The sequence below is a fragment of the Malaya genurostris genome, chromosome 1, assembly GCF_030247185.1.
Source record: "Malaya genurostris strain Urasoe2022 chromosome 1, Malgen_1.1, whole genome shotgun sequence".
Taxonomy (NCBI): Eukaryota; Metazoa; Arthropoda; class Insecta; order Diptera; family Culicidae; genus Malaya; species Malaya genurostris.
In genome coordinates, this window is record NC_080570.1 from 157109351 (window position 1) to 157135171 (window position 25821).

Here is a 25821-nt window from a genome sequence, read left to right on the forward strand (position 1 = left end):
TACATCTGCTCGCAGTGGCGATAGAATCCAAACTGATCCAATTTTTGTTAAGAGCTTTCTTTTTACGTGATTTCGTTTGTAGCTTTTTCACTAATGGGCGGTCCTAGCGGCTATAAAAATAGCCGCATATAGAATTTTATTGTCGATTATTTCATTTCATTTATTGAAAGAAACTATCAATATGCTGTAGGGATTCGTTTCTAGCATTCAGAAGGACCAAATTGAGGAACTCACTACGACATTCACCACTTTTCGGAACATTTTTCTCAAACGATTTGTTGTACAGCAGCAGATATTTTGTTCTCTTCCTCAGAACGCGTTCTGATTAGCTGGTGTTGACATGGGTCAAATGAGACAGGTTTTTCAATAGTGTACTATTGAAATACTTCAATGCTTTTGCTATACACGTTTAAGTTGAAAAATTTTAATTCTATTGGTAGTTAGATTATATAAATTCTTTCACAGATCACTGAGCTATGAGCTTTCAAAATACGAGAAAGGCAAACGCGCCTTATGAACTATCCTCTTTGATTCTCGTTTATACCAAACATTTCAGAAATGTTTAATTTTGAATTATTTGAGATTATGTCACACAACTGATAATTTTATCATAAAATTGTGATCATATTTCCGATGGCGTGTAGCAAAAATTATGTTGATTCGTTAGATACAAGAGATATTCACGATCAAAAACTTATCACTCTCTCAGAGGGTAAATTTTGAAAAGGCACCCCATAGTAAAGTAAGTCTTATTCACGACAAAAAAGAAGAAATAATGTTGGTAATGATGGGAAATCCGGAATTCCATTATTACTCGTGTCATTACTGAACTCGCAGACCTTACACGATCATTAAAAGTGTCATTAATTTTTTGTAATGACACTTTTAATGATCGTGTAAGGGCCGCTAATCATAAAAGTCGAACGGAATAAAGAATGGAAAATTCGAACTCGAACGAAAGTGTAGATTCGTTCGTATCACAAATCCGTCGGATTGCAGCATCGGGGTGATTGTCTTTTTTATATGGCTCTTTTACGCGACTTTTTAATGTGGATTTTCAAATTTACGATTTTCTTGTTTTGTCTTGAAAAAAAAATGGATCGCTTTCTTCACACTTCCGAATATCAGTTAGTTGATCGATTGTGTGAATTGTCTTCTCCACTACTAAAATTCGAAACGATTCACCTACACTAACCCACTTAGAAAAAAAAACGTTCAACGGTGGTCCTTCATTGGTCCAATACGTTGGATCATTGGTCCAATGAAAGTCCAATCAATCGTTCAACGGGAGGCCAACACGGGACCTTCGTTTGCCGATTTTGAAACAGACCGTTGAACCGAATGCCATTTTTTTCGTTCAACAAACCCGGCAGACAGAGGTCCATTGTTGAGCCATTTTTTACATAAGGAGTTGAAGCCCCGTTGAACTAGTTTTACTGCAGAATTTTTGAAGTTTTTTCCACTTATTTTTTTAAACTAACACTATATACCTGCACAATACTTCTACTTCACGTAAAATAACAAATTTTCTTTCTATGTAAAGGTAACACATAATTTTCACACTATTTTTGCAAGAGAAAAAACAACAACAAACCGTTCCAGCAAACTGAACGAATATTTCGTGCAATATGTCGTTCAACAAGCGCTCAAAGACCAACAAAATTGAACGGCCTGCTGAGAGGGAAAGTACGAATTAGTTACATCACACATTCTGACACACGAATCAGAGGTGGAAATAAGCCCATTTTGCGCATGAAAATGTGAATCAAGATTTCCAATTGTGAATAAAAAAACCGAACATTGTGAATTAAAAAATTGGGTATCAAAACTAAAAATACGATTATGTTTTAAATTATGGGAAATGAGGAAATTGAAGACCTTTTTAAATTCTAAGTAATATCAAAATTTATCTTATCCAAAATCATTCGTTTCAAAATTCATTATATTATCTACAATAAATATGGGATATGAAAAATAATACTGACGATTTTTATTTACTATGAATCAAAAAATTTCCACCCCTGATACAAATATTACGAAATAATTTGTTTAGTTCTGCACAATAAAATAATATTGAATTTTTTATACAGCAGTAACAGGAGCACAGGTTTTCATTTAATTGATTCAATCGAAACAGTGCACGAGAGGTGAATCAACCAGCTTTAAGGTTAAACAAAGTCTGACATTTAAATGGAATAGTTTTTTCGCTGAACTTGTTATATGCTGGTAAAAGTGTCCAATCGTCATAAAATTTACGACAGATAAGATTTACGAAATATTCAAAGCAGATCTTATTACTAAACATGTAGGTCTGGCTATTAGCGGCCCTTACACGATCATTAAAAGTGTCATTACTAAAAAGTAATGGCACTTTTAATGATCGTGTAAGGTCTACGAGTTCAGTAATGACACGAGTAATGATGGAATTCCGGATTTTCCATCATTACCAACAGTATTTCTTCTTCTTATTTTTTTCGTGGAAGTGCTGAATATCTTTAGAGCTATACGCGAAAAAAATGACAAAGTGTAGATTTAAATTGTTAATATTTCATTAACCTTTACGTTTCAATGGCAAATCAAATTTATTTTCAGCTAAACGAAAATAAAAATATTGCTATTGCTATTGCTGGAGTAGTTACAAATATTCATCATTAATAATGAACGTGTAATGCTAAAAAGTAATGATGTACAGTAATGCAGTAATGACGAGCGTTTGAGCAGAAGTGTCATTACTTAGTAATGACACTTTTAATGATCGTGTAAGGGCCGCTATTTGATGGCCGCAAAAACTTTTTACGACTCTGATGGTCTGACGGACATAATCGAAAATATGATCAGTAATTTACGATAAAATTTTCAGTAGTATGACATAGTCTCAAATAATTCAAAATTAAAGTTGTCTTAAATGTTTGCTATCAACGAGTACCAAAGAGATTTCTCAGTTTGTGCAGTGCTGGCTCTGGTGTGGAAAAAATTACGGCGGCATATATTTTGTGCACCGTTCGCACTGTGAGTTAAAAAAAAAAGTTTTAAGAATGATTCAGCTGTTGAAATGTGCAAATTGGAAGTGTTACCTTACACGCTTGAGTTCAAATAAAACTAACATTTAACTGCTTTGCGTTCGAGAAAAATGCATGGTTTATTGTATTGGATATGCAAGTGGTGTCAGATATTTTATTGTTCATTACATCTGCATTGAATTAGAGGTAATTGTTCGTTTTCACATCAATCCGGTTATGCCTCTGTCATTACCCATCTGCCTTTTTAGCGTGATATTCCTTTTTGCATACAAGGCATTTGAACGGCCGTTCGCCGGAATGAATATCTTTGTGAACCTTCAACGGTAGTAGGGCTTTCCTTTACCTACACTTAAACTTTTAAAAGATATAAAATTCAACTGAAATCGATTTACTTATTTTGAATAATTTGAAGGACCAGTCTCGTGAGTGCTATGAGAGCAATAATGCAAAAGGCGCGCTTGTCTTAGGCAAGTCATATTACTGCATTGATTAGACCGATCACCTGTCTGGCAGTAAGATTGTAAGGTTGTTCGCCTATATGAATGTGCATGTGTCGGACAAGATCTATTTTGTCTCGAAAATGTTCATCACATACAATGCATTTGCGTTGCCGTTCTCCATATGGCCGCTTGCCTAGATGACCTAGGGCGTGTTGGCGGAGATATCGCATTTGGGAAAATTGTTTATCACAAACCAGACATTTGTATTGACTAACACATTCATTTGTAAGTTTGGAAGATGCCACTGAGTTGCCCTCCTGTTTTGAAATATCCTGTGCCGGGCAAGATTTCATTTCGCTGAAAAAGACATCTTTATAATTAGAATTATGGTTCATGTAGTTCTTATTATGACTAATAGGAATATACAAACCTTTGAATGATTTCATTGCATCCTCCAGAAACATGCGGTTTTTGCTGCGAATTTGTATCTTGCTGGTTGGCTTGATGTTTTATTGGTTCGATTGGCAGTGAATGAAACGACTGCTGTGTTTCATGATTTTGTTTATGCCTCTTTAAACTAAATCGTGTACTGAATGCTTTGCCACACACTTCACATTTTAGCTCATCACCCATGTGAGAGGTCATGTGTTGGTATAGGCTAGATTTTCTGACGAAATCTTTCCCGCATACAGTGCATTTGTGCGGTCGCTCATCTATATGACTGTTTTCGTGCTCCTTCAATTGTTCCCTACGCTCGTATCCTTTGCCGCACACACCACACTTATACTTGTACATATTCTTATGTTTCGATTTGTGATCGGCAAAGTCAGCGTAAAAAGTAAAGTTTTTTCCACATACATAGCACGTGTACGGCTTCTCACCGGTATGAACACATTCGTGCTCTTTCAATGATTGCTTGAAGCGAAATTGTTTGCCACATACATCACACGTGTGCGGTTTATCTCCGGTATGGACGTTCATATGATCAATTAGGAAGGCTTTATGTTTATAACTCTTTCCACAAATATCGCAAATAAGTGGTTTTTGCATTATTTTTTTGTCGATCTCGAACAACGACAGAAACTAGTATGTTTTATATCCGTTCACTGTTATATACATCTTTACTTTTAGTATTTCAAGTAGGGTTTCGGAGCCACTCTTTATTACAACTTAACGCATCAGTTTCACAGATAGAAGTCGGTTTATTCTCTTTCCAAGAGCACATTTTCATAGAGCCGTAGGTAGTATTTGCGTACACGCTGCCGAAAAATTACCTAATTTTAAGTACTTTTCACTCAATAGCGGCCCTTACACGATCATTAAAAGTGTCATTACTAAAAAGTAGTGACACTTTTAATTAGGTTTTTTATCGTGACGACACAAATGAACAAGTATTCATCCTTGACAGTTCAGCGGTACTGTTTACAAACAAGCTTAAACAAAAATCTAAGAGCACATCTAAAACAATCATCTTTACACTTTGCATCTAGTCTTTTTTATTTAATAAATATCAAAAACGAAACGTATTCAATCGTGAACAAATGTTTTAAAACTTTATTTAGGTGATACGGACCGTAAATGGTCTGATCCAATTTGTCAATAAACAAACAAAAGAAATTTCTGTTTACAAACAGTACTGCTGAACTGTCAAAATGTGTTCATCCGATTGAGGTTAGCAGTGACGGTAAAAAACCTAATGATCGTGTAAGGTCTGCGAGTTCAGTAATGACACGAGTAATGATGGAATTCCGGATTTCCCATCATTACCATAATTTATTGTTTTTGTGGAAGTGCTGAATATCGTCAGTTGTATTAGATGAGAAAATTTGACAACCATGAAGTAAACATTCTCTTCAGAACTGTACGTGGAAAAAAAATCTAGAAATGACAAAACGTAGATTTAAATTATTAATGTTTCATTAACCTTAACGTTTCAATGGCAAATAAATTTATTTCCAGCTAAACTAAGATAAAGAATATTGCTAATATTCTTTAATTGCTGAGGGAAAGTTATTCTGGTTACAAGCCCCGTGCTGGAGTAGTTACAAATACTCACCATTAATAATAAACGTGTAATGCTAAAAAGTAATGATGTACAGTAATGTACGATTCAGACTATCCGACTTCTTCCGTCACCGTCACCGGAACGTCAGCCTCCGTCAAAATTAGTCAAATGAGTTTTCCCTTTGCGCATTCACACGATCCAGCAGAGATCCGGAACGTCAACGTCCGTCAACGGCAAGCTCCGTCAACATTTCTCCGAAAGAATATTTGACGGACTGTGATTATCGAACACATGCACGATTCATATGATTACGGTATTGAGCTGACGTTTGTTATGTATGTATTCGGTGTCAAGATCCCACTCTTAAACGAAATATACCACATATAAGTAATTAGACTTATCAGTAGATTTGCAAAGTACGTTACGTTGTTGAGTGGAACTGATTGTTTTGTTTTTTTCTCTTTCTAGTTAATTTTGAAAGTTATTTATTCTATAAAAAGGTAGGAAAACAACAGATCGATTGGCTTCAAAAGCTCATAGATTTTGTATTAGTGGAATAGAATTGTGCGAAACTAAGTTCTTCAAATTCTGCGTGTAAGAAAATGACATGACCAGAGATGCCGATATTTTCATAGAAAATCTGTATTCTTTGCATAAAAAATCTGTATTAATCTGTATTCGCTAATAAAATGAAATTCTTACAACAAAATGATGCTAAGATATGTTATTCCAATAGATGGTGGTTGTAGGATGGGAGATTCAATCAGCTCACAAGAATATTCATTTCATTTTTTGTATGCACAACAACTGAATTGTAATCCCATATATTTAGGGTAACAGAGGTATTTTGGCCACTTCATTTATTTTGGCCCACCTAACAAACTTTCTCGATTTCATCGGATTTTATCGATGTTAAGTAACTCATTTTGCATCAATTTGAAGCTAATCACATTAAATTACCTATTGCGGAAGGGGTTTTTAAAGATATTACAATATTTGGTGGATATTTTTATAAAGTGGGCCAAAATAAAACCAATCCTAAAGTGGGCAAAAATACCTCTGTTACCCTATCTAGTTAGATATTGGTGACTTTATAATTTGACATGAAGTTTCAACGCCCAATATGCAACGTCAAGTCGGTTCATACAACTCTCAGTTTGACAGTAAAGTTTCATAATGCCATTACTTCCTTGAATAAAGTACTGTCTTTGAGCGTTTCTTTTTGCAATAAATCATCTTTTCTGTTAGTTTTTCATTCTTTTGTTTCCACTAAGTCATTGCAAAAATATTGAATATCAGTTCAAATTGGTTTCAAATTATAATATAAATTGATTTCACAGATTTTCATATTAATTTGTGATTTGTCCGTTGATTGATAGACTTTTATATCGTCACAGGAATCAAATACAAAAAGATAGCTCAGACAGAAAAGTTAATTTTTTCCTTTCTTACTTTTTGTGAGATCTGTATTAAATTAAGGAAATCTGTATAAAATCTGTATGAGCATGTAAAAATCTGTATAATACAGATAAATCTGTATAAATGGCATCTCTGGACATGACGGACACGGAAACGGATAGGAAAACGGATCGTGTGAATCAGAATGACGGTGACGGAAGAAGCCGGACCGTCTGAATCGCACTTGATGCAGTAATGACGAGCGTAATGACGATGCAGTAATGACGAGCGTTACTCAGTAATGACACTTTTAATGATCGTGTAAGGGCCGCCGAGTCATTAAAAATCTCATTACTAAAAAATAATATCATTTTAATGAACGTGTAATGGTGCACTAATGACGAGATTTCTAACAAATTTGAAATACATCATTATTTAGTCGTCATTAAAAATGACAAAAATAATGCTCGTGTGAGCGCCGCTAATGGAATGATTTAGATCTGGCAACGGATGCGGATTTGCGTGTTTCATGTCGTATGTGGGGAAAACAGCACAGTATTGTTCTTGGAATAGGAGTCCAGGCCGTTTTAAGATTTATCGAATAGATGCAGTTAAACTAGGCGGTGCAACAATCTTGGTTGAAGAATTGAACCGGATAGGAGTAGTATTTACGTATCGAGCAACTGCCTCCGGGTGCGGTGTACGAGAAATATTGGACTTTGATTACTAATTTCTGTATAATGGCGCTAACGTTGTTTATTTTTGCTGTAGAATAGATTCGTCGCTTTCTGGAAGAAGGATCGCAGTAGGCATTTGCGTCGGGAATGAAAATTTTTCACTGTGTCAAAATTTTCTCGTGAAGTTTTCGTCGATTATTGATATCGGAAAAAAGTGAAACCCGAACGGGTCAAATTTCCACGCTCTCCGGTTTTCGTAATGTTTTGCAGGTAGAAAGAGTTCATCTAACGGTTTGTATCAGCCTGGAACCACAGCCAAATGAAAAAAATCCGCTCCTGAACAGCAAGATTGCTCATGTCGAAAACACGGTGAACAACGAACGAATCCATTCCGTTACGTAACATCCAGCTGCGTATGGTGATCAAGACCAATTCATAGGCGCTGCCATTGATACTGGTGAGATCGTTTCATTATTTTCCACGCAACGCTATTATATATTTCAACTCTAAGTTTGAATAACTTCAAGCTTAAATATATAATAGTCGGCAAATATAATTATATGGTCTCATCCGCTAAGAGCGAATCCCAGACTTCTTACCTACCCATATCCAACACTTTTCAATGTTGCTGCAAAACCCGTACGAGAGCACATAAGTATATTTCGTTGATTACAAATTCTTTTGCATGTTTTTGAAGTACCAATCGTTCACTTTGCTGTATTGTTTCAGAGGTCGCTGACAAGTACAATTTCTACTGCATTCTTAAAAACTATAATCGTTGAAGAACAATCAAAGAATGTTTGTCCGTGTCCAATACCATCAATACCAGTAGAAGATATACGAATCTAATAAGAATAAGGGTTCAAAATTCCAATTTTGAAAGCCGTATTTTATTTCAACCTTAGTAAAATTACAAGAACAGATGCAGGAAACCTAGGAGAAGGTGAGATTAATCCTATCTCCAAGGAAAAATGTATTGCTTCTTTCTATTCCAACTCTTCATCTAACGTTTCCCGTTGGATACTATTCGCTAGCCAAGCGCCTTTCGTTGAAATATGAATGTTCAAAAGTTTCTTCAGCTTCTTTTAGGCACGTGCAGGTGGTAGCCCTATACGCCACTGGTGTCCTATTTGTAATACGATGTTGAGATGTCAGGGATTTCCGCGGATTCACTTGCCGATGAAACAAATCCTGTACTTTTAGTTCTTATAATGAACAATTCAAAGGACTATTTACTTTACGGTTGTGTTTCACACGAAGACAGTGTTCCACTTGGATTCGTTAACTGATCAGATGTATGTGTGCATTTGTGCACTTTTAAGTTAAATTTCCTAGTGAATTCTTTGCCGCACATTTCGCACTTATACCGAATACCCGAGTGAATTGACTTGTGCTGGGATAGTTTCTTGTTAGTGGCAAAGTCTTTTCCGCATGTCGTGCAGTGATAAGACCGCTCATGACTGTTTCTGTGTTCTTTGAACCATGAACTGTATATGAATCCTTTGCCGCACAAGTCACACGTATGCTTATATTCACCAGTGTGTTTGGATTCGTGTGCAGTTAGTTGATTGATAGCGACGAAACTATCTCCACATACAGTGCACCTGTACGGCCGCTCGGCTGTGTGAGTCGTCATATGTGCGTCAAGATTCCGTTTGATTTTGAAATCTTTTTCGCATACCGTGCATTTGTGAGGTCGCTCTTCCATGTGACTATTTTTGTGACTTTTCAAACGCGATCTTAGCGCAAATCCTTTGCCACACACATCACACTCGTACCTATAATCACCTGTATGTGACGATAAGTGTATGCTTAGAGTAGCGTTAGTCGAAAAAATCTTTCCACACACAGTGCATTTGTAAGGCCGTTCTCCGGTATGACTGTATTTGTGGTCATCTAAACGCGATCTGTGCACAAAACCTCTACCGCACACGTCACACGTATACTTATAATCACCCGTATGTGTAGACATGTGTGTGCTTAGGATACTTTTTGTACCAAAGCTTTTTCCGCATACTGTGCACTCGTACTGCCGATCTCCAGAATGAATATTGTTGTGCAACTTCAATGCTTGATTGTCACGAAATTCTTTGCCACACACATCACATTTGCAATCACTAGGACAGGAGAATGTTTTTCCCTCATTATGCTCGATCATATGCTTGGTTAGGTGATCCTTCAATTCATAACTTTGCCCGCAAATATCACAACTAAATGGTCGCTCGCTTTCATGAACTGAGGCATGGTCACGGAGGTCGTTCTTGTCAGTAAAGTGTTCATCACAAATCTGATACTTGTATTCCTTCTCTGACATAACATTCTGAAGCTGGCAGGATAATTTTTCACTGAAAAATAGCAGGAAAATTGTTATTACAGATTGTAATCATGGTTTCTACAAAAAAAAATAACTTACTCTCGATCAATTTCATTACTGCTACCAGGATCGCGTGGGTTTGGTTGTAAATCGAATGCGTCGCTGTTGCTATTGATGGTTGTTTGTTCATTTACCTTGTCATCGAGTTTTGTTGGTTCAATTGTTATATTCTCCTGTTTTACTAGAATGTCGCTATCGTGATCTTTTGGTTTGATTTGTAACGGATCATTCGACTGGTCAAATGTATGAATGCGTTTGTGCAATTTCAATTTGTGATTTTTCAATCGTGATCTTAGCATGAATCCTCTGCCACAAACATCACATTCGTACTTATAATCACCCGTGTGTGAGGAGAAGTGTATGTTTAAAGTGGTTTTAGACAAAAAAATCTTTCCACACAAAGTGCATTTATAAGGACGCTCTCCGGTATGACTGTATTTGTGATCATCCAAACGTGATCTGTGCACAAATCCTTTACCACATACATCACAACTATACCTATAATTACCCGTATGCGTAGACATGTGTACGCATAGACTACTGTTGGTAACAAATATTTTTCCGCATACAGTGCATTTGTATGGCCGCCCTCCGGTATGAATATTGTTGTGAAACTTCAATGCTTGATTGTCACGAAATTCTTTGCCACACACATCACATTTATACTTGTAATCACTAGGCCACTCAATATGCTCGGTCATATGCTTGGTTAGCTGATCCTTCGATGCATAACTTTGCCCGCAAATATCACAACTAAATGCTTGCTCACTTTCATGAACTGAGGCATGCTCATGGAGATCATCTTTGTTAGCAAAGTGTTCATCACAAATCTGACATTTGTGTTCCTTCTTTGGCATAACATCCTGTAGCTGGTTGGATACCTTTTCACTGAAAAATAGTTGAACGATTCTTATAAAAACCATGATCTCTACAAAAAAAGTACGGGTGTGTAATTTCAGAGACATAACTGGATGTCGTGAATACGAATAAAACTGACACTCTTTCTTTATACTTTCGAATATCAATTAGTTGATCGATTGTGTGCATTGGGCAAGCTTTCCTTTTTTTCACTACTAGAATTTGAAACGATATTCCTAAACTAAAGTACAGATTAGTAACATTAAACATTCTGACGCACAATTAAATATTACGAAATAACCAGTATAGTTACTTATGATAAAATAATGGTGGTTCTGAAAGGAACCTTCCATTGATGGCTTCTACAATTATTGTTCTAAATAGAACTATACAGAATTTTGTTATCAATCATTCCGTTTCAAATTTAAACATTTCAGTGAAAAAAGTTATCAAAATGCCGTACGAGATAAATTTCTGGCATTCAGAAGGGCCAAATTGTGTAATTCTCTAAGATATTAAACACTGTGGCGAATTTTGCACTGCGAAAATTGCACAAAGCTACTCAAATTATCCTGAAACTGGCTCTGTGACCTGAGCGTTTGAGGCTTTACACCACGCAAAAGGTCTACTTTCATTGCCGACTGCTCCTCCTCCGACGACCGAAGTCCAAATGGGAGGACGACATAAGCGTTTCACGCTTTATACTTGGTTTGTTCTTACTGATGTTGGCGGGAGAACCTCACCACGACATCCAGTTTCGTCTGTAGCAATAAAAGAAATGAACAGTTTTTATTCAAAGATTTCCCTTTCTATTTGTTCAGTAGATTCTAATATGTGCCTGACTACCTCAAAACCGTCGTCCGGATGCGAAAAAGGCAAGCAAGCGTGATGATTTTTTTTAATAGTTTTAGAAAAGTTTGTTTTTCAATTATTTTTAGGGTTTTTTCTCGCTGTTGAAAATTCAATCACGAATTCTTAATCATATTACCGATAGCTTGTAGAAAAAAATATGTTGTTGGGTTAAGAACATCAAAAGATAATCGTGGTAAAGTTCTGCCCATACTTGTAGAAAAAATGGGGAAATGACATAACTGCAATGTTTTTGAGTGATATTTGATACTTAAGTTTCCTTGTTTGTATTTATCGTATGCATGCGGTGTTTTTCGCTGGGCTGTGCTGACAATTTAATCGCCTTATGTAGGTGAAGTTTATATTTCAAGTGGGTTTCTGGGTTTCATGGCTTGGTGTCGAGTGGAAATTTGTCGAGTACGTGTTCTATGGGAATTTGTCAAGTGCGTGTGGTCTGAAGTGTGGGAAAGATTTACTTTTGAATATTTTACATGGTCTGAGATGTGTGAAAGATTTAATGTTACATGCTCATATTACAAGACGCCCCATAATAAAGTAAGTCGTATTCAGGCCAAAAGAACCGATTTGAAGACTTCTGGAATTAGGAACTGGACCTGAGCTCAAGAACTATATTCAGAACTTAGAACAGACTCAGAAAGCAGCTTGATTTTAGTAGACTACAATTTCGAAACTGAAATCAGTTCCGGAATCTTTTTCCAGAATCCAGTTCAGCACGCAGGCTCCGAATTCTAAACCCATATTCCGGAACTAAGCTCTGAAGCTTGAAGACGATTTCTCGCCACGACTACCAAAATGGGTTGCATAGAGTACAGTAAAATGTCACATGATTCTTTGGGAGTATTATTATGATTCTAAACAGAATCTAACAGAAGAATTCTGGAATAAGGAACTGCACTCACAGAAGGTGCACTCTTCGTGGCTGCTGGTTGATGATATCGCTCCCTCGACGACCGGAAAGTAAATGATAAATTATTCTCACGACGTCTGCTTACATCCAACACACAAGAAGAAATGATCGATTTCCGACCACGGTTCCCCTCAGATGAAGATATGTGCCTGACTACCTCAAAATCGTCGTCCCTGTGCGAAAAAAACAGGCAAAAGTAAAGAGTTTTCCGCGTTGTTTTCAAAGTTTTAGAAAATTTCATTTTTGAGTTGTTTGTGGTTATCTCTGTGGTTATCACTGTTCCAAATAATATCCTAAATTCCTGATCATATTTTTGATGAAATGGTGAAAGAATTACGTTCGAGATATTCACGATTAAGTTCTGCCCATTCTTCCATATGGCTAATTTTGAAAAGGCACCCTATAGTAAAGTAAGTCGTATTCACGACAAAAATTAACTTACTCTTGATCAATTTCATTGCTGCTAACAGGATCGTGTGGGTTTGGTTGTAATTCAATTGCATCGCTGTTGCCATTGGTGTTTGTTTGTTCATTTACCTTGTCATTGTCATCGAGTTTTGTTGGTTCAATTGTTATATTCTCCTGTTTTGCTAGAATGTCGCTATCGTCATCTGTTGGTTTGATTTGTAACGGATCAATCGACTGATCAGATGTATGAATGCGTTTGTGCACTTTTAATTTGTGATTTTTCAATCGTGATCTTAGCATGAATCCTCTGCCACAAACATCACATTCGTACTTATAATCACCCGTGTGTGAGGAGAAGTGTAAACTTAGAGTAGCGTTAGTCGAAAAAATCTTTCCACACACAGTGCATTTGTAAGGCCGCTCTCCGGTATGACTGTATTTGTGATCATCCAAACGTGATCTGTGCACAAATCCTTTGCCACATATATCACAACTATGTTTATAATTACCCGTATGTGTAGCCATGTGTACGCTTAGATTAGTCTTCGTAACAAGTCTTTTTCCACATACTTTGCATTCGTACTGCCGATCTCCAGAATGAATATTGTTGTGGAACTTCAATGCTTGATTGTCACGGAATTCTTCGCCACACTTATCACATTGGCAATCCCTAGGACAGAAGAACGTTTTTTCCTTAATATGCTCGGTCAAATGCCTGGCCAGGTGATCTATCAATACATAATTTTTCCCGCAAATATCACAACTGAATGGTCGCTCGCTTTCATGAACTGAGGCATGCTCATGGAGATCATCTTTATTAGCAAAGTATTCATCACAAATCTGACACTTGTGTTCCATCTCTGACATAACATCCTGTAGCTGGCAGGATACTTTTTCACTGAAAAAGAGCAGGAAAATTTTGTTATAAGTTGTAGCCATGATTACTATAACAAAAATTAACTTACGCTCGATCAATTTCATTACTGCTAACTGGATCGTGTGAGTTTGGTTGTGTATCAATTGCATCGCTGTTTCTATTGGTGTTTGTTTGTTCATTTACCTTGTCATTGTCATCGAGTTTTGTGGATTCATTTGTTGTATTCTTCTGTTTGGCTAGATTGACGCTATCGTGATCTGCTGGTTTGATTTGTAACGAATCAATCGACTGATCGGATGAATGAATGCGTTTGTGCAATTTTAATTTGTGGTATTTCAATCGTGATCTTAGCATGAATCCTCTGCCACAAACATCACATTCGTACTTATAGTTTCCCGTGTGTGAGGAAAAGTGTAAACTTAGAGTAGTGTTAGACAAAAAAATCTTTCCACACACAGTGCATTTATAAGGCCGCTCTCCGGTATGACTGTATTTGTGGTCATCCAAACGCGATCTGTGCACAAATCCTCTGCCGCACACGTCACACGTATATTTATAATTACCCGTATGTGTAGACATGTGCACGCTTAGATTAGTCTTCGTAACAAGTTTTTTTCCACATACTGTGCATTCGTACTGCCTCTCTCCGGTATGAATATTGTTGTGAAACTTCAATGCTTGATTGTCACGAATTTTTTTGCCACACTTATCACATTGGCAATCCCTAGGACAGAAGAACGTTTTTTCCTTAATATGCTCGGTCAAATGCCTGGCCAGGTGATCTATCAATACATAATTTTTCCCGCAAATATCACAACTGAATGGTCGCTCGCTTTCATGAACTGAGGCATGCTCATGAAGATCATCCTTGTTTACAAAGTATTTATCACAAATCGGACACTTGTGTTCATTCTTTGACATAACATCCTGTAGCTGGCTGAAAAAAGGAGATAAATTATTTTCATAGATTGTAAGATCATGATTTGGTTGGACAATGCTTAATATAGACCTCAAAATGGTCCTTTGTCCAGTAACTCCTACCGCTACCTCTCTGCGTTTCCGGCTGCGGTAGATCGGATAATCAACCCCGTGGGACAACTGCTGAGGAATAGGTGGAGGGCGGGGGATCGATGTGAGCTTGTCTCCTCTTTTCAGAAAGCGAGATTCAAATTCGTGGCTTCAGTGTCGCAGCGCTGCAGGAACTTTGTCGGACGGGACAGATGGTGAGGAAAGTGAGCATCGAGCGGCTACTTTCTATCAGAGCTGTGTCACAACCAACGGGTTAGGAACGTGATTTGTAGGCCGGGAGGCAATGTACAGGATTGTTGTCGGACTGGAGAACCTACAAGCGGCAACAAATGATAACGGCCAACGATGCGTGAACCTTGCAGTCCCGAGGAATGGTAGTCCAAGGCACCTTATTCCCCCGCAAGATATCCACAAAACCACCTGGAGATCAGCTGAACAACATACGGAAAACCAAATCGACGGTCGATTCTTCTCCGACGTCATCAACGTCCGCACCTACTACAGTGCCAACGCAGCGACTCCTGGAGATGGTTGGAGGAATATAAGTTCCGCCATAGGAAGCACTGCTGCAACCGTACTAGGCACGAGGTTATCGAATCGAGGAAATGGCTGTTTCGACGGCGAATGCCAGCCAGTTCAGGAATCAGAACAAATTGGCTCAAATGGCACGTTCCCCTTGATATTTGGAGATTTGTGCCTTGCCATCAATTTGTTTTTAGCATCATTTTCCCGATATATAAGAGGGAAGGATTGAAAGGAAATGGTAAGGGTTGGACTAGAAGGATGGGAAAAATTGACGACACAAAAACACATAAAAGCAGAAGTAAATTCTGCACCCCTAAGGGATGCTGAACAATCTGCTGAGGATCACATTTAGTGGAAGCAGAAGGAAATTCTGAACCTCTACGAGGTCCCGAACAGTCTGCTGTTAATAAAACCTCCAACCCCCGAGAGGATTTAGAGATCTTACAAAAGCGACACCATTCTGCACTCTCGGAAGAATGCAGAACGACTCGCAGTATGTACGAGCAGAAGTAAATTCGGTACCCCCCAAAGGATACCAAACAATCTGCTAAACCCTATTTAAGGTGAATACAGAAGGGATTCATTCACTCCAGGAAGAACGATGAACCCTTCTGACTATAGCTCCTTACCACATTGGGTGAGAAACGAGAGAATATCCTTCAATTTTAGCTCCACATACACAGACTCAACCATGTATGGAGAACCAAAAACCCGGATACGTAGCTGCGTCAATGCGGAACAGTTACATATCAGATGATATGAAGTACCATAATCGCATTTACACAAATCACACGAATAATACTCAGCACGTTGAATAGTAGCCATGTGATAATTGAGTTTGCAATGTCCAGTCAGAGCTCTGACCAGAATACTTCAATGATACTTGGAGAAATGCAGTAGACACTTTGACATTTTCAGATTTAAATCTGGTAGAAATGCTTTTGTCTGAGCGCAAGTTTGCAAGCTGCGCCAGTAGCTGGCATGTTTGGATGCAGCCCAAGAACGTATCTTGTGCTTTATCCAACTAGTTGAAGTGGTAAAGCTGGTTCAGGACCAACGAAATCATTCGTTGCACCAGCTCTAGCCAACTCATCAGCCCATTCATTTCCAGTAATACCAGAATGGCCGGGTACCCATAAGAAGTAAACAGCATTTGAAATGCTGAGGTCTTCAATTTGAGTTCGACATGCGATCACTAGATTCGACCGTGAGTCATTCGAACTGAGTGCTTTTAAGGCTGCCTGACTGTCGGAACAAAAATAAATACGTTTACCACAGATCCTCTGCTGAAGTGCCGATTGTACTCCACACAGAATTGCGTAGATTTCTGCTTGGAACACAGTACAGTATCTACCAAGTGAATGAGACTGCTCCAGCCTCATTTCACGACAGTAGACACCAGCACCAGCACGACCATTCGACAGAGAACCGTCCGTAAAACAAACTATGTGTTCATCAAGTTGTCGTTCCAGACAACCAGACAACCATTCCTAACGAAGAGGATAGCTCACATTGAATGTTTTAAAAGGAAAACTGCATGTGAGAGTTAGGTGACTAGGAGCGAGTAAAAACTCATCCCACGTAACCATTTGAGACCACAAGCGAATGTGGCTGGTAGCATAATCTAATGGGTTACTGTTCCAAAGCGCTGTAACCCTAAGACGGTATGCACAAGATAATGCTTCTTGTTTTAGGAACACATGTAGTGGTTTAATACACAGTAGCGCCCCTAGAGCAGCATTAGGAGTTGTCGTGAATGCTCCTGTCATCGCCATTAGGACCATCCTTTGGAGATGATTTAGCTTTGACTGAACTGTCGCGACTTCTCCTTTCTGCCACCATACAAGACATCCATATGCTAAAATTGGTCTAACAATAGTTGTGTAGATCCAATGAATATATCTGGGTTTGAGTCCCCATGATTTTCCAAAAGCTCGTCTGCATTGGCCGAAAGCCATGCAAGCTCTTTCAATCCTGAAGTCAATGTGGGCAGACCAATTCAGTTTTGAGTCAAGAATAACCCCGACGTATTTAACTTGATCGACCACAGTGACCTCTGAACCAAAGAACTGCAACGGACGAGCTCCTGTAATTATCCTACGATGAGTGAAAAGCACCATTGATGTTTTGCCCGGATTTACAGATAATCCAACCTGACAACACCATTGTTCAACAGATCGCAGGGCTTGCTGCATTAAATCAAAGAGAGTGTTAATGCTTATACCGGTCATCAATATATGATAATCGTCGGCAAAACCATAAGTCGGAAATCCAAGGTTATTAAGTTTCCTTAACAAACCATCAGCGACTAGGTTCCATAAAAGTGGGGATAGTACACCACCTTGAGGAAAAACCCAAGATATTCCGTTCACGACTGCAATGTTTAACCTCCTGCAGCCATTCAGCCATCGGCACGGAAATACACCTTGACTTAGGAGTTCCTATTTTTGTGGCCTTTTACGACATGGAACAGGAAACCAGTGGATCAATTCTTGGTAAAAAATAATTCCGCCGGATACCACACGGCTTACCTGTTTGGTGGACTTATACCACCGGTACAGGTGGACCGTAGCGTTATTCTTAGCCAGTTGGGAAACCGCTACCGACACTACACGGCTATCTAGGCTGCTCAGAGAGGGAAGTTAACATTGATGGTCGATTCTTCTCCGACGTCATCAACGTCCGCACCTACTACAGTGCCAACGCAGCGACTCCTGGAGATGGTTGGAGGAATATAAGTTCCGCCATAGGAAGCACTGCTGCAACCGTACTAGGCACGAGGTTATCGAATCGAGGAAATGGCTGTTTCGACGGCGAATGCCAGCCAGTTGGTCGAAGAGAAGAGTGAAGCAAGGGCGAGGATGCTCCAACACCGCACGAGAGCAACCGAGATGCGATATAAACAGACAGAACTCGATTTTCCGGAGAAAAAAGCGCCACCAGTAAGACCAAGATCGTGAAGTGCTGGAACTGCTTCCCGCTCAAATAATATATGCAAGTTCTATAAGAAGGTGAACCGCTCTAGTAGATGCCACACATCACAGGCCGAAATGTGCAAAGATACCAGTCGTAACCTTCTCACGAACGAACGTGAGGTGATCTCGACAGGTGAAAGCAGTACTATGCCGAACATCTGAATGGCGAAACGCAAAATACAGAGAAAGAAACAGGAATCAAGCTGGGTGCACGTTCAGCTGACGACAGATTCTCAGCATCTGTTGGAGATAAGCGAGAAGATCAGTAATCTGAGGAACAACAAAGCCGCGAGAAATAATCAATTGCCAGGTGAGAGGAGAGACACTGGTAAGATCACTGCACTAGATGACTTCTAAGATTTGGGCGATTCGACCGTAGAAATAGATGGAAGAAGTGGTATGCCCCATCTAGAAAAAGGGTTATAAACTGGACTGTTGCAATTACGGTACAATCACATTGCTGAATGCCGCCTACAAGATACTCTTTCAGTCGTAGACCACGCGGGTCTCTGCTGTATACAGGAGGCGTCTCCATTCGACTCGGTTCATGGCTGTTCGCCGCCAGCCGACAATATGCGTCTCGGAATTTCTCTGCTGGTGTCATCATCGGCAGTCACCAGTGAGCCCAAGTACACGAACTCGTCGACCATTTCGATTTCATCACCGCCAATCAGAACTCGTAATGGTTGGCTGACATTATCTTCTCTCGAGCCCCTGCTTTTCATGTACTTTGTCTTTGACACATTGATGTCTAGTCCGATCCGCTTGGCCTCAGCTTTTAGTTCGATGTACGTATCTTCCATCTTCTAAAAGTTGCGTGCTATGATGTCAATATCATCAGCGAAACCACGTATCTGGACGGAATCGTGCCACTCGTGCCTATCCTCGCTCTTCTTATCACACCCTCCAAAGCAATGTTGAATAGCAGACACGAAAGGCCATCACCTTGCCGTAGCCCTCTGCGAGTTTCGAAGGGACTCGAGTTTATCCCCGATACTCGAACAACGCACATCATTCGATCCATCGTAGCCTTGACCAATCGTATCAGTTTGTCCGGGAATCCGTAGTCGTGCATGATTTTCCATAGCTGTTCTCGATCGATTGTGTCGTAGGCTGATTTGAAATGGCTGATGAATAAGTGATGTGTGGGCTCATTGTATTCGCGGCACTTTTGCAGCACCTGGCGGATGGCAAACACTTGGTCCGTGGTAGCGCGTTTGCCCATAAATCCTGCCTGATATTGTCCCACGAATTCGTTTGCAATCGATGAAAGTCGACGGCATAAGACTTGGGAGAGTACCTTGTAGGCGGCGTTCAGCAGAGTTATCGCGCGGTGATTGCAGCAATCCAGCTTATCGCCCTTTTTGTAGATGGGACACACGATTTTTTCCATCCATTCCTCCGGTGAAATCTCGTCCTCCCAGATCTTGGTAACGACCCAGTGCAGTGCTTTCAGTAGTGCATTACCACCGTGTTTTGGTAGCCCGCTTGGTAGTTGGTCAACGCCATCGGCCTTATTATTTTTCAACCGGCTTACCTCCTTCTCGACTTCTTGGAGGTCTGGGATCGGCTGTCTATCGTCCTCCGCACGCGTTCCCAAGTTCGTAAACGCACCGCTACTTTCGTATTCCGACACATCGCCATTGAGGTGCTCGTCGAAATACTGCCGCCACCTCTCGATCACCTCACAGTCGTTCGTGAGAAGATTCCCGTTGGTGTCCTTGCACATATCGGCCTGTGGCACATGGCCTCTGAGCGAACGCTTCACCCTCTCGCAGAATTTTCTTGTGTCATTAGCACGCTTCGCGATCTCGGTCTTCCTGTTGGCGCATTTTTCTACGGGATACCGAGTTTAGTCTGTTCCGCGCCTATCTGTATCGCTCCTCGTTTCCTCTCGTCCGATGTTGCAGCTTGCTCGCCCATTCTTCTCGGTCACTAACTGTTCACATTCGTCGTCGAACCAGTCCTTTGCCGCCGTCTATCATTAATAGCTAAGGAATTTTGGGATTTACTAGGGCCCGCGCCACCACGGATCACATAATCGCGATACGACAAGTACTCCAGAAGTGTCGAAAATACAACGTAACCACGTATCACTTATTCACTGAATTCAAAGCGGCATATGACACAATCGATCGAGAACAGCTATGGCAGATTATGCGACTAAGCAAAGCAAAAATGAATAAAATTATGTGTTACGTCCGACTATCTACGACGTTCTCGAGTCCCTTAGAATCTCGGAGAGGGCTACGGCAAGGTGATGGAGTCTCTTGTCTCTTGTTTAATATTGCTTTGGAAAGTGCAATTCGAAGAGCGAGGATCGACACGAGTGGTACGATCTTCCGAAAGTCCGCACAGATTTTTGGCTTCGCTGACGACGTTGATATTGTGACACGTAACCTTGAGAAGATGATGGAATCATACATCGGACTGAAAGCTGAAGCTAGGCGCAGCGGACTGGCTATAAATGCATCAAAAACAAAATACATGAGTGTAAGTGGGCTCTAAAGAAGAACACTAAGCCTCCCACCACGAATATTGATAGACGGTGACGAGGTGGTTGACCTGTTTGTGTATTTGGGCTCAATGTTGACCACCGATAATGATACAACTCTATAAAGCATTCGTGCCTTGAGAAGCCACGAATAGAGTTATGTGAAGACGTAGGCTTGATACAGCAGAAGAACACACATCAGGACTATAACTTCTAGGTAAGGTAAATAAATACTATTTCTTCAACAAAAATTAACTTACATTCGATCAATTTCATTGCTGCCAACAGGATCGTGTGGGTTTGGTTGTAAATCGAATGCGTCGCTGTTGCTATTGATGGTTGTTTGCTCATTGATCTTGTCATTGTCATCGAGTTTCGTTGGTTCAATTGTTATATTCTCCTGTTTGGCTAGAATAAAGGGATCGTGATCTGTTGGTTCGATTGGTAACGGATCAATCGACTGATCAGATGTAAGAATGCATTTGTGTAATTTCAAATAAATGTTGCTAGGGTATTCTTTGCCACACACTTCACATTGATGTCGACCACCCGTGTGAAGCAACATGTGTTGAGTTAGGTAATTGTTAGTGGAAAAATCTTTTTCGCATATAGTGCATTGATATGACCGCTCTTTCGTATGGCTGTATTTGTGGTCAGTTAAGCGTGAACTGTTCACGAATCCTTTGCCGCACACGTCACACGTATACTTATAATCACCCGTGTGTGTGGATTTGTGTGCAGTCAGGCGATGTTTAATGGCAAAACTTCTACCGCATACAGTGCATTTGTGTGGACGATCCACTGTGTGATTCAGCACATGTATGTCCAAAATTGGTTTGGTTTTAAAATATTTTTCGCATACAGTGCATTTGTAAGGCCGCTCTCCGGTATGACTGTATTTGTGATCATCCAAACGTGATCTATGCACAAATCCTTTACCGCACACGTCACACGTATACTTATAATTACCCGTATGTGTAGACATGTGCACGCTTAGATTAGTCTTCGTAACAAGTCTTTTTCCACATACTGTGCATTCGTACTGCCGATCTCCAGAATGAATATTGTTGTGGAACTTCAATGCTTGATTGTCACGAATTTTTTTGCTACACACATCACATTTGCAATCACTAGGACAGGATATTGTTTTTTCCTCATTATGCTCGGTCATATGCTTGGTTAGGTGATCCTCCAATTCATAACTTTTCCCGCAAATATCACAATTAAATTGTCGCTCGCTTTCATGAACTGAGGCATGCTCATGGAGATCATCTTTATTAGCAAAGTATTCATCACAAATCTGACACTTGTGTTCCTTCTCTGACATGACATCCTGTAGCTGGTTGGATACCTTTTCATGAGGGTTTGATTGTAAATCGAATACGTCGCTGTTACTATTAGTGTTTATTTGTTCATTGATTTTGTCATTGTTATCTAATTGTGTGGATTCGTTCTTTGTATTCGACTCAATCGACTGATCAGATGTATGGATGCGTTGGTGCAGTTTCAAATTTTTTTTTCTGGAGTATTCTTTGCCACACACTTCACATTTATATCGACTACCTGAGTGAACTGATAAATGTTGGTTCAGGTTATTTCTAGTCACAAAACCTTTTTCGCATATAGTGCATTGATATGGCCGCTCTTCCGTATGGCTATATTTGTGGTCTATCAAGCGTGAACTGTTCACGAATCCTCTGCCGCACACGTTACACGTATGCTTGTAATCACCCGTGTGTGTGGATTCGTGTGCAATCAGGCGATGGTTAGAAGCAAAACATTTTCCACATACAGTGCACTTGAAAGGCCGCTCGCCTGTGTGGATCAACATATGTGCGACAAAACTCTGCTTGGCTATAAAATCTTTTTCACATACCGTGCATTTGTAAGGTCGCTCTCCCGTATGCTTGTTTTTGTGGTATTTCAAACGGGATTGTATCATGAATCCTTTGCCACAAACATCACACTCGTACTTATAATTACCCGTGTGTGAGGAAAAGTGTAAACTTAGAGCAGTGTTAGTCGGAAAAATCTTTCCACACACAGTGCATTTGTAAGGTTGCTCTCCGGTATGACTGTATTTGTGGTCATCCAGACGCGATCTGTGCACAAATCCTTTGCCACATACATCACACACATGCTTATAATTACCCGTGTGTGTAGACATGTGTGTGCTTAGAATACCTTTGAAACTAAAGTTTTTTCCGCATACAGTGCATTCGTACGGTCGCTCTCCGGTGTGAATACTGTTGTGGAACTTCAATGCTTGATTGTCACGAAATTCTTTGCTACACACATCACATTTGCAATCACTAGGACAGGAGAACGGTTTCTTCTCATTATGCTCGGTCATATGCTTGGTTAGGTGATCCTTCAATTCGTAACTTTGCCCGCAAATATCACAACTAAATGGTCGTTCGCTTTCATGAACTGAGGCATGCTCATGGAGATCATCCTTGTTAGCAAAGTATTCATCACAAATCTGACACTTGTGTTCCATCTCTGACATAACATCCTGTAGCTGGCAGGATACTTTTTCACTGAAAAATAGCAGGAAAATTTTGTTATAGGTTGTAGCCATGATTACTGCAACAAAAATTAACTTACTCTCGATCAATTTCATTACTGCTAACTGGATCGTGTGAGTTTGGTTGTAATTCAATTGCATCGCTGTTGCCATTGGTGTTTGTTTGTTCATTTAGCTTGTCATCGAGTTTTGTTGGTTCAATTGTTATATTCTTCTGTTTGGCTAGAATGTCGCTATCCTGGTCTGTTGTTTCCATTGGTAACGGATCAATCGACTGATCTGGTGTAAGAATGCATATGTGCATTTTCAAATAAATGTTGCTTGGGTATTCTTTACCACACACTTCACAAGTATTCTTATAATCGCCCGTATGTGTTGATTGGTGTCTAATTAGGCGATGTTTAATGGCAAAACTTTTACCACATACAGTGCATTTGTGTGGACGATCCACTGTGTGATTCAGCATATGTATGTCCAAAATCGGTTTGGTTTTAAAATCTTTTTCACATACCGCGCATTTGTAAGGCCGCTCTCCGGCATGAATGTATTTGTGGTCCTCCAAACGCCGTCTGTGCACAAATCCTTTGCCACATACATCACAAACATACTTATAATCACCCGTGTGTGTACACATGTGTGTGCTTAGGACATTGTTGGAAACAAAGCATTTTCCGCATACAGTGCATTTGAACGGTCTCTTGCCAGTGTGAACGAACATATGCCGATTGAGATTTTTTTGAAAATTGAAATCTTTTCCGCATTCAGTGCATTTGTACAATCGTTTGACGGTATGAACATTGAGCTGGCAATCCTTTTCAGTATTTCGAATTCCATTGTCACATACATCACTAACGAACGGCTTTTCTTCGGTATCGACGGACATATTTAGTTAGGTTCCCCTTCAAATTATAATTTATCCTGCAAATATTACTAACTTTTGTTCTGTATAAATCAGGTGTTTATTTTGATCTGTAATATCGTTTGTTGTGATGAAAGATGCTACTGAGCTACTTGGCTGTTTTTCTTCTATAGTCCTTTGATGACATCCCGTACCTGGTTGGGACTCATTTATCTGAGAAAAAACCACACGCTTTGAAAATAAGAACTCAGGTACCATTAACTCCAGGACGACAGGAAAAAACAGACTCACCTTGCCGTAATGTTATTTCAGGTACGTAACTGTGTGATGTTTTCTCCTTCCTTCTATGATTCCTCCTCACTTGAGATGTTGCAGATTGATGGCACCGCTACTTGGGCTGTATTGTCCGATAGTTTTCAGCTAAAATCCAACGACGAATTTCCAAAGAACAGATAACAATTCTTTCCTTCGCACAAAAATCCAATTTTCACTGACAGTTAGCAAAGATTGCGATACGACAAGATAGCGAAACTGCATCGATTCAACCCAAGATGATGAATGAAATCTACACCCAAAAAAATAATCACATCATTGTTACGTGAAAAATTATGTGAATATTTTCCACCCTACTTTTCACATATAGGTTTCAATGGACTGATATTTAGAAACTGTTCATTTATTTCGTCAAGCAAATGTAGACTACATATAAATTGTTTACAATGTTCACTTACATATTACGCATTATTTCTACGATAAAGCTGACATTTTATTTGATTTTTCGATATAGTAAATCAAAATTAATACCGTTTTCGTTTTAGAACCTACACGCGGGCGACTCTGACTCCGCGTAAAATGAACACGTGGTACGCGCCCTAAACAACAACTCATATAAAAACCTGTTTCAATCCACCTAGTGGTGTAATGATGGCTTTCTCATGTACATATAATATTGTGGTATTCTAATCAAAAATTTTCTCTTCGATTTTTGAAAGAAACCAAGAGATTGTTTGTGCATAAAATACAGAATAAAACAGTGCTTTGATTGCGTAAGTCATCCTTAAGAAAACGAAATGGGTTCCGGATAAAATTCTGGAATTTCGTATGGGACCGGAAGACCTTTCATTTGAATCTAAGTTTGTGGAAATCGTTCAAACCATCGCTGAGAAAAGTGAGTGAGATCCATTTTGGTATATATGACCACTATTTCCGGTACTTCCAGAACCGGATACCGGGAATCAGGATAGCCGGAATCGGTTTGTTTAGTTGCCTACTGATAATGACTATCGATTTGTGTAATTTTGAGACCAGTTTAGAAAATTTTTTACGTTTTTTGTTTCGCCGGTTTAAGTGACGGTGTTCAATATTGAACACACTTTACCCTATAACTCCGGAACCGGAAGTCGGATCTGGATGAAATTCAGGAATTCCGTACAATTTTCACTAGTCGGTTTTTCAAGTGATTGCATAACCTTTCTATATGAGAAAGGCAAAAAGGAAAAAATAAACAAACTCGCATGGATGCGTGGTGCGACCCGAGAAAATTTTCAGTGCGAAACTACGCGATTGAAGTCCGATCTA

The 25821-nt window shown here is 39.5% G+C and overlaps 1 protein-coding gene across 1 annotated transcript; it reads right to left on the bottom strand.

The window, feature by feature from the left end:
* Window positions 1-3105: 3105 nt before the first annotated feature.
* LOC131428561 (uncharacterized) lies at window positions 3106-25599 on the bottom strand. Its single transcript, XM_058592613.1, has 10 exons — window positions 24535-25599; window positions 23465-24456; window positions 21118-23397; window positions 13923-14771; window positions 12992-13855; window positions 9954-10802; window positions 8782-9885; window positions 8144-8168; window positions 3891-4543; window positions 3106-3817 (listed from the first exon to the last, which is right to left on the bottom strand). Exons 2-10 carry the CDS (start codon window positions 24265-24267, stop codon window positions 3493-3495), a joined length of 7752 nt encoding a protein of 2583 aa, XP_058448596.1. The 5' UTR covers window positions 24268-24456; window positions 24535-25599; the 3' UTR covers window positions 3106-3492.
* Window positions 25600-25821: the final 222 nt, after the last annotated feature.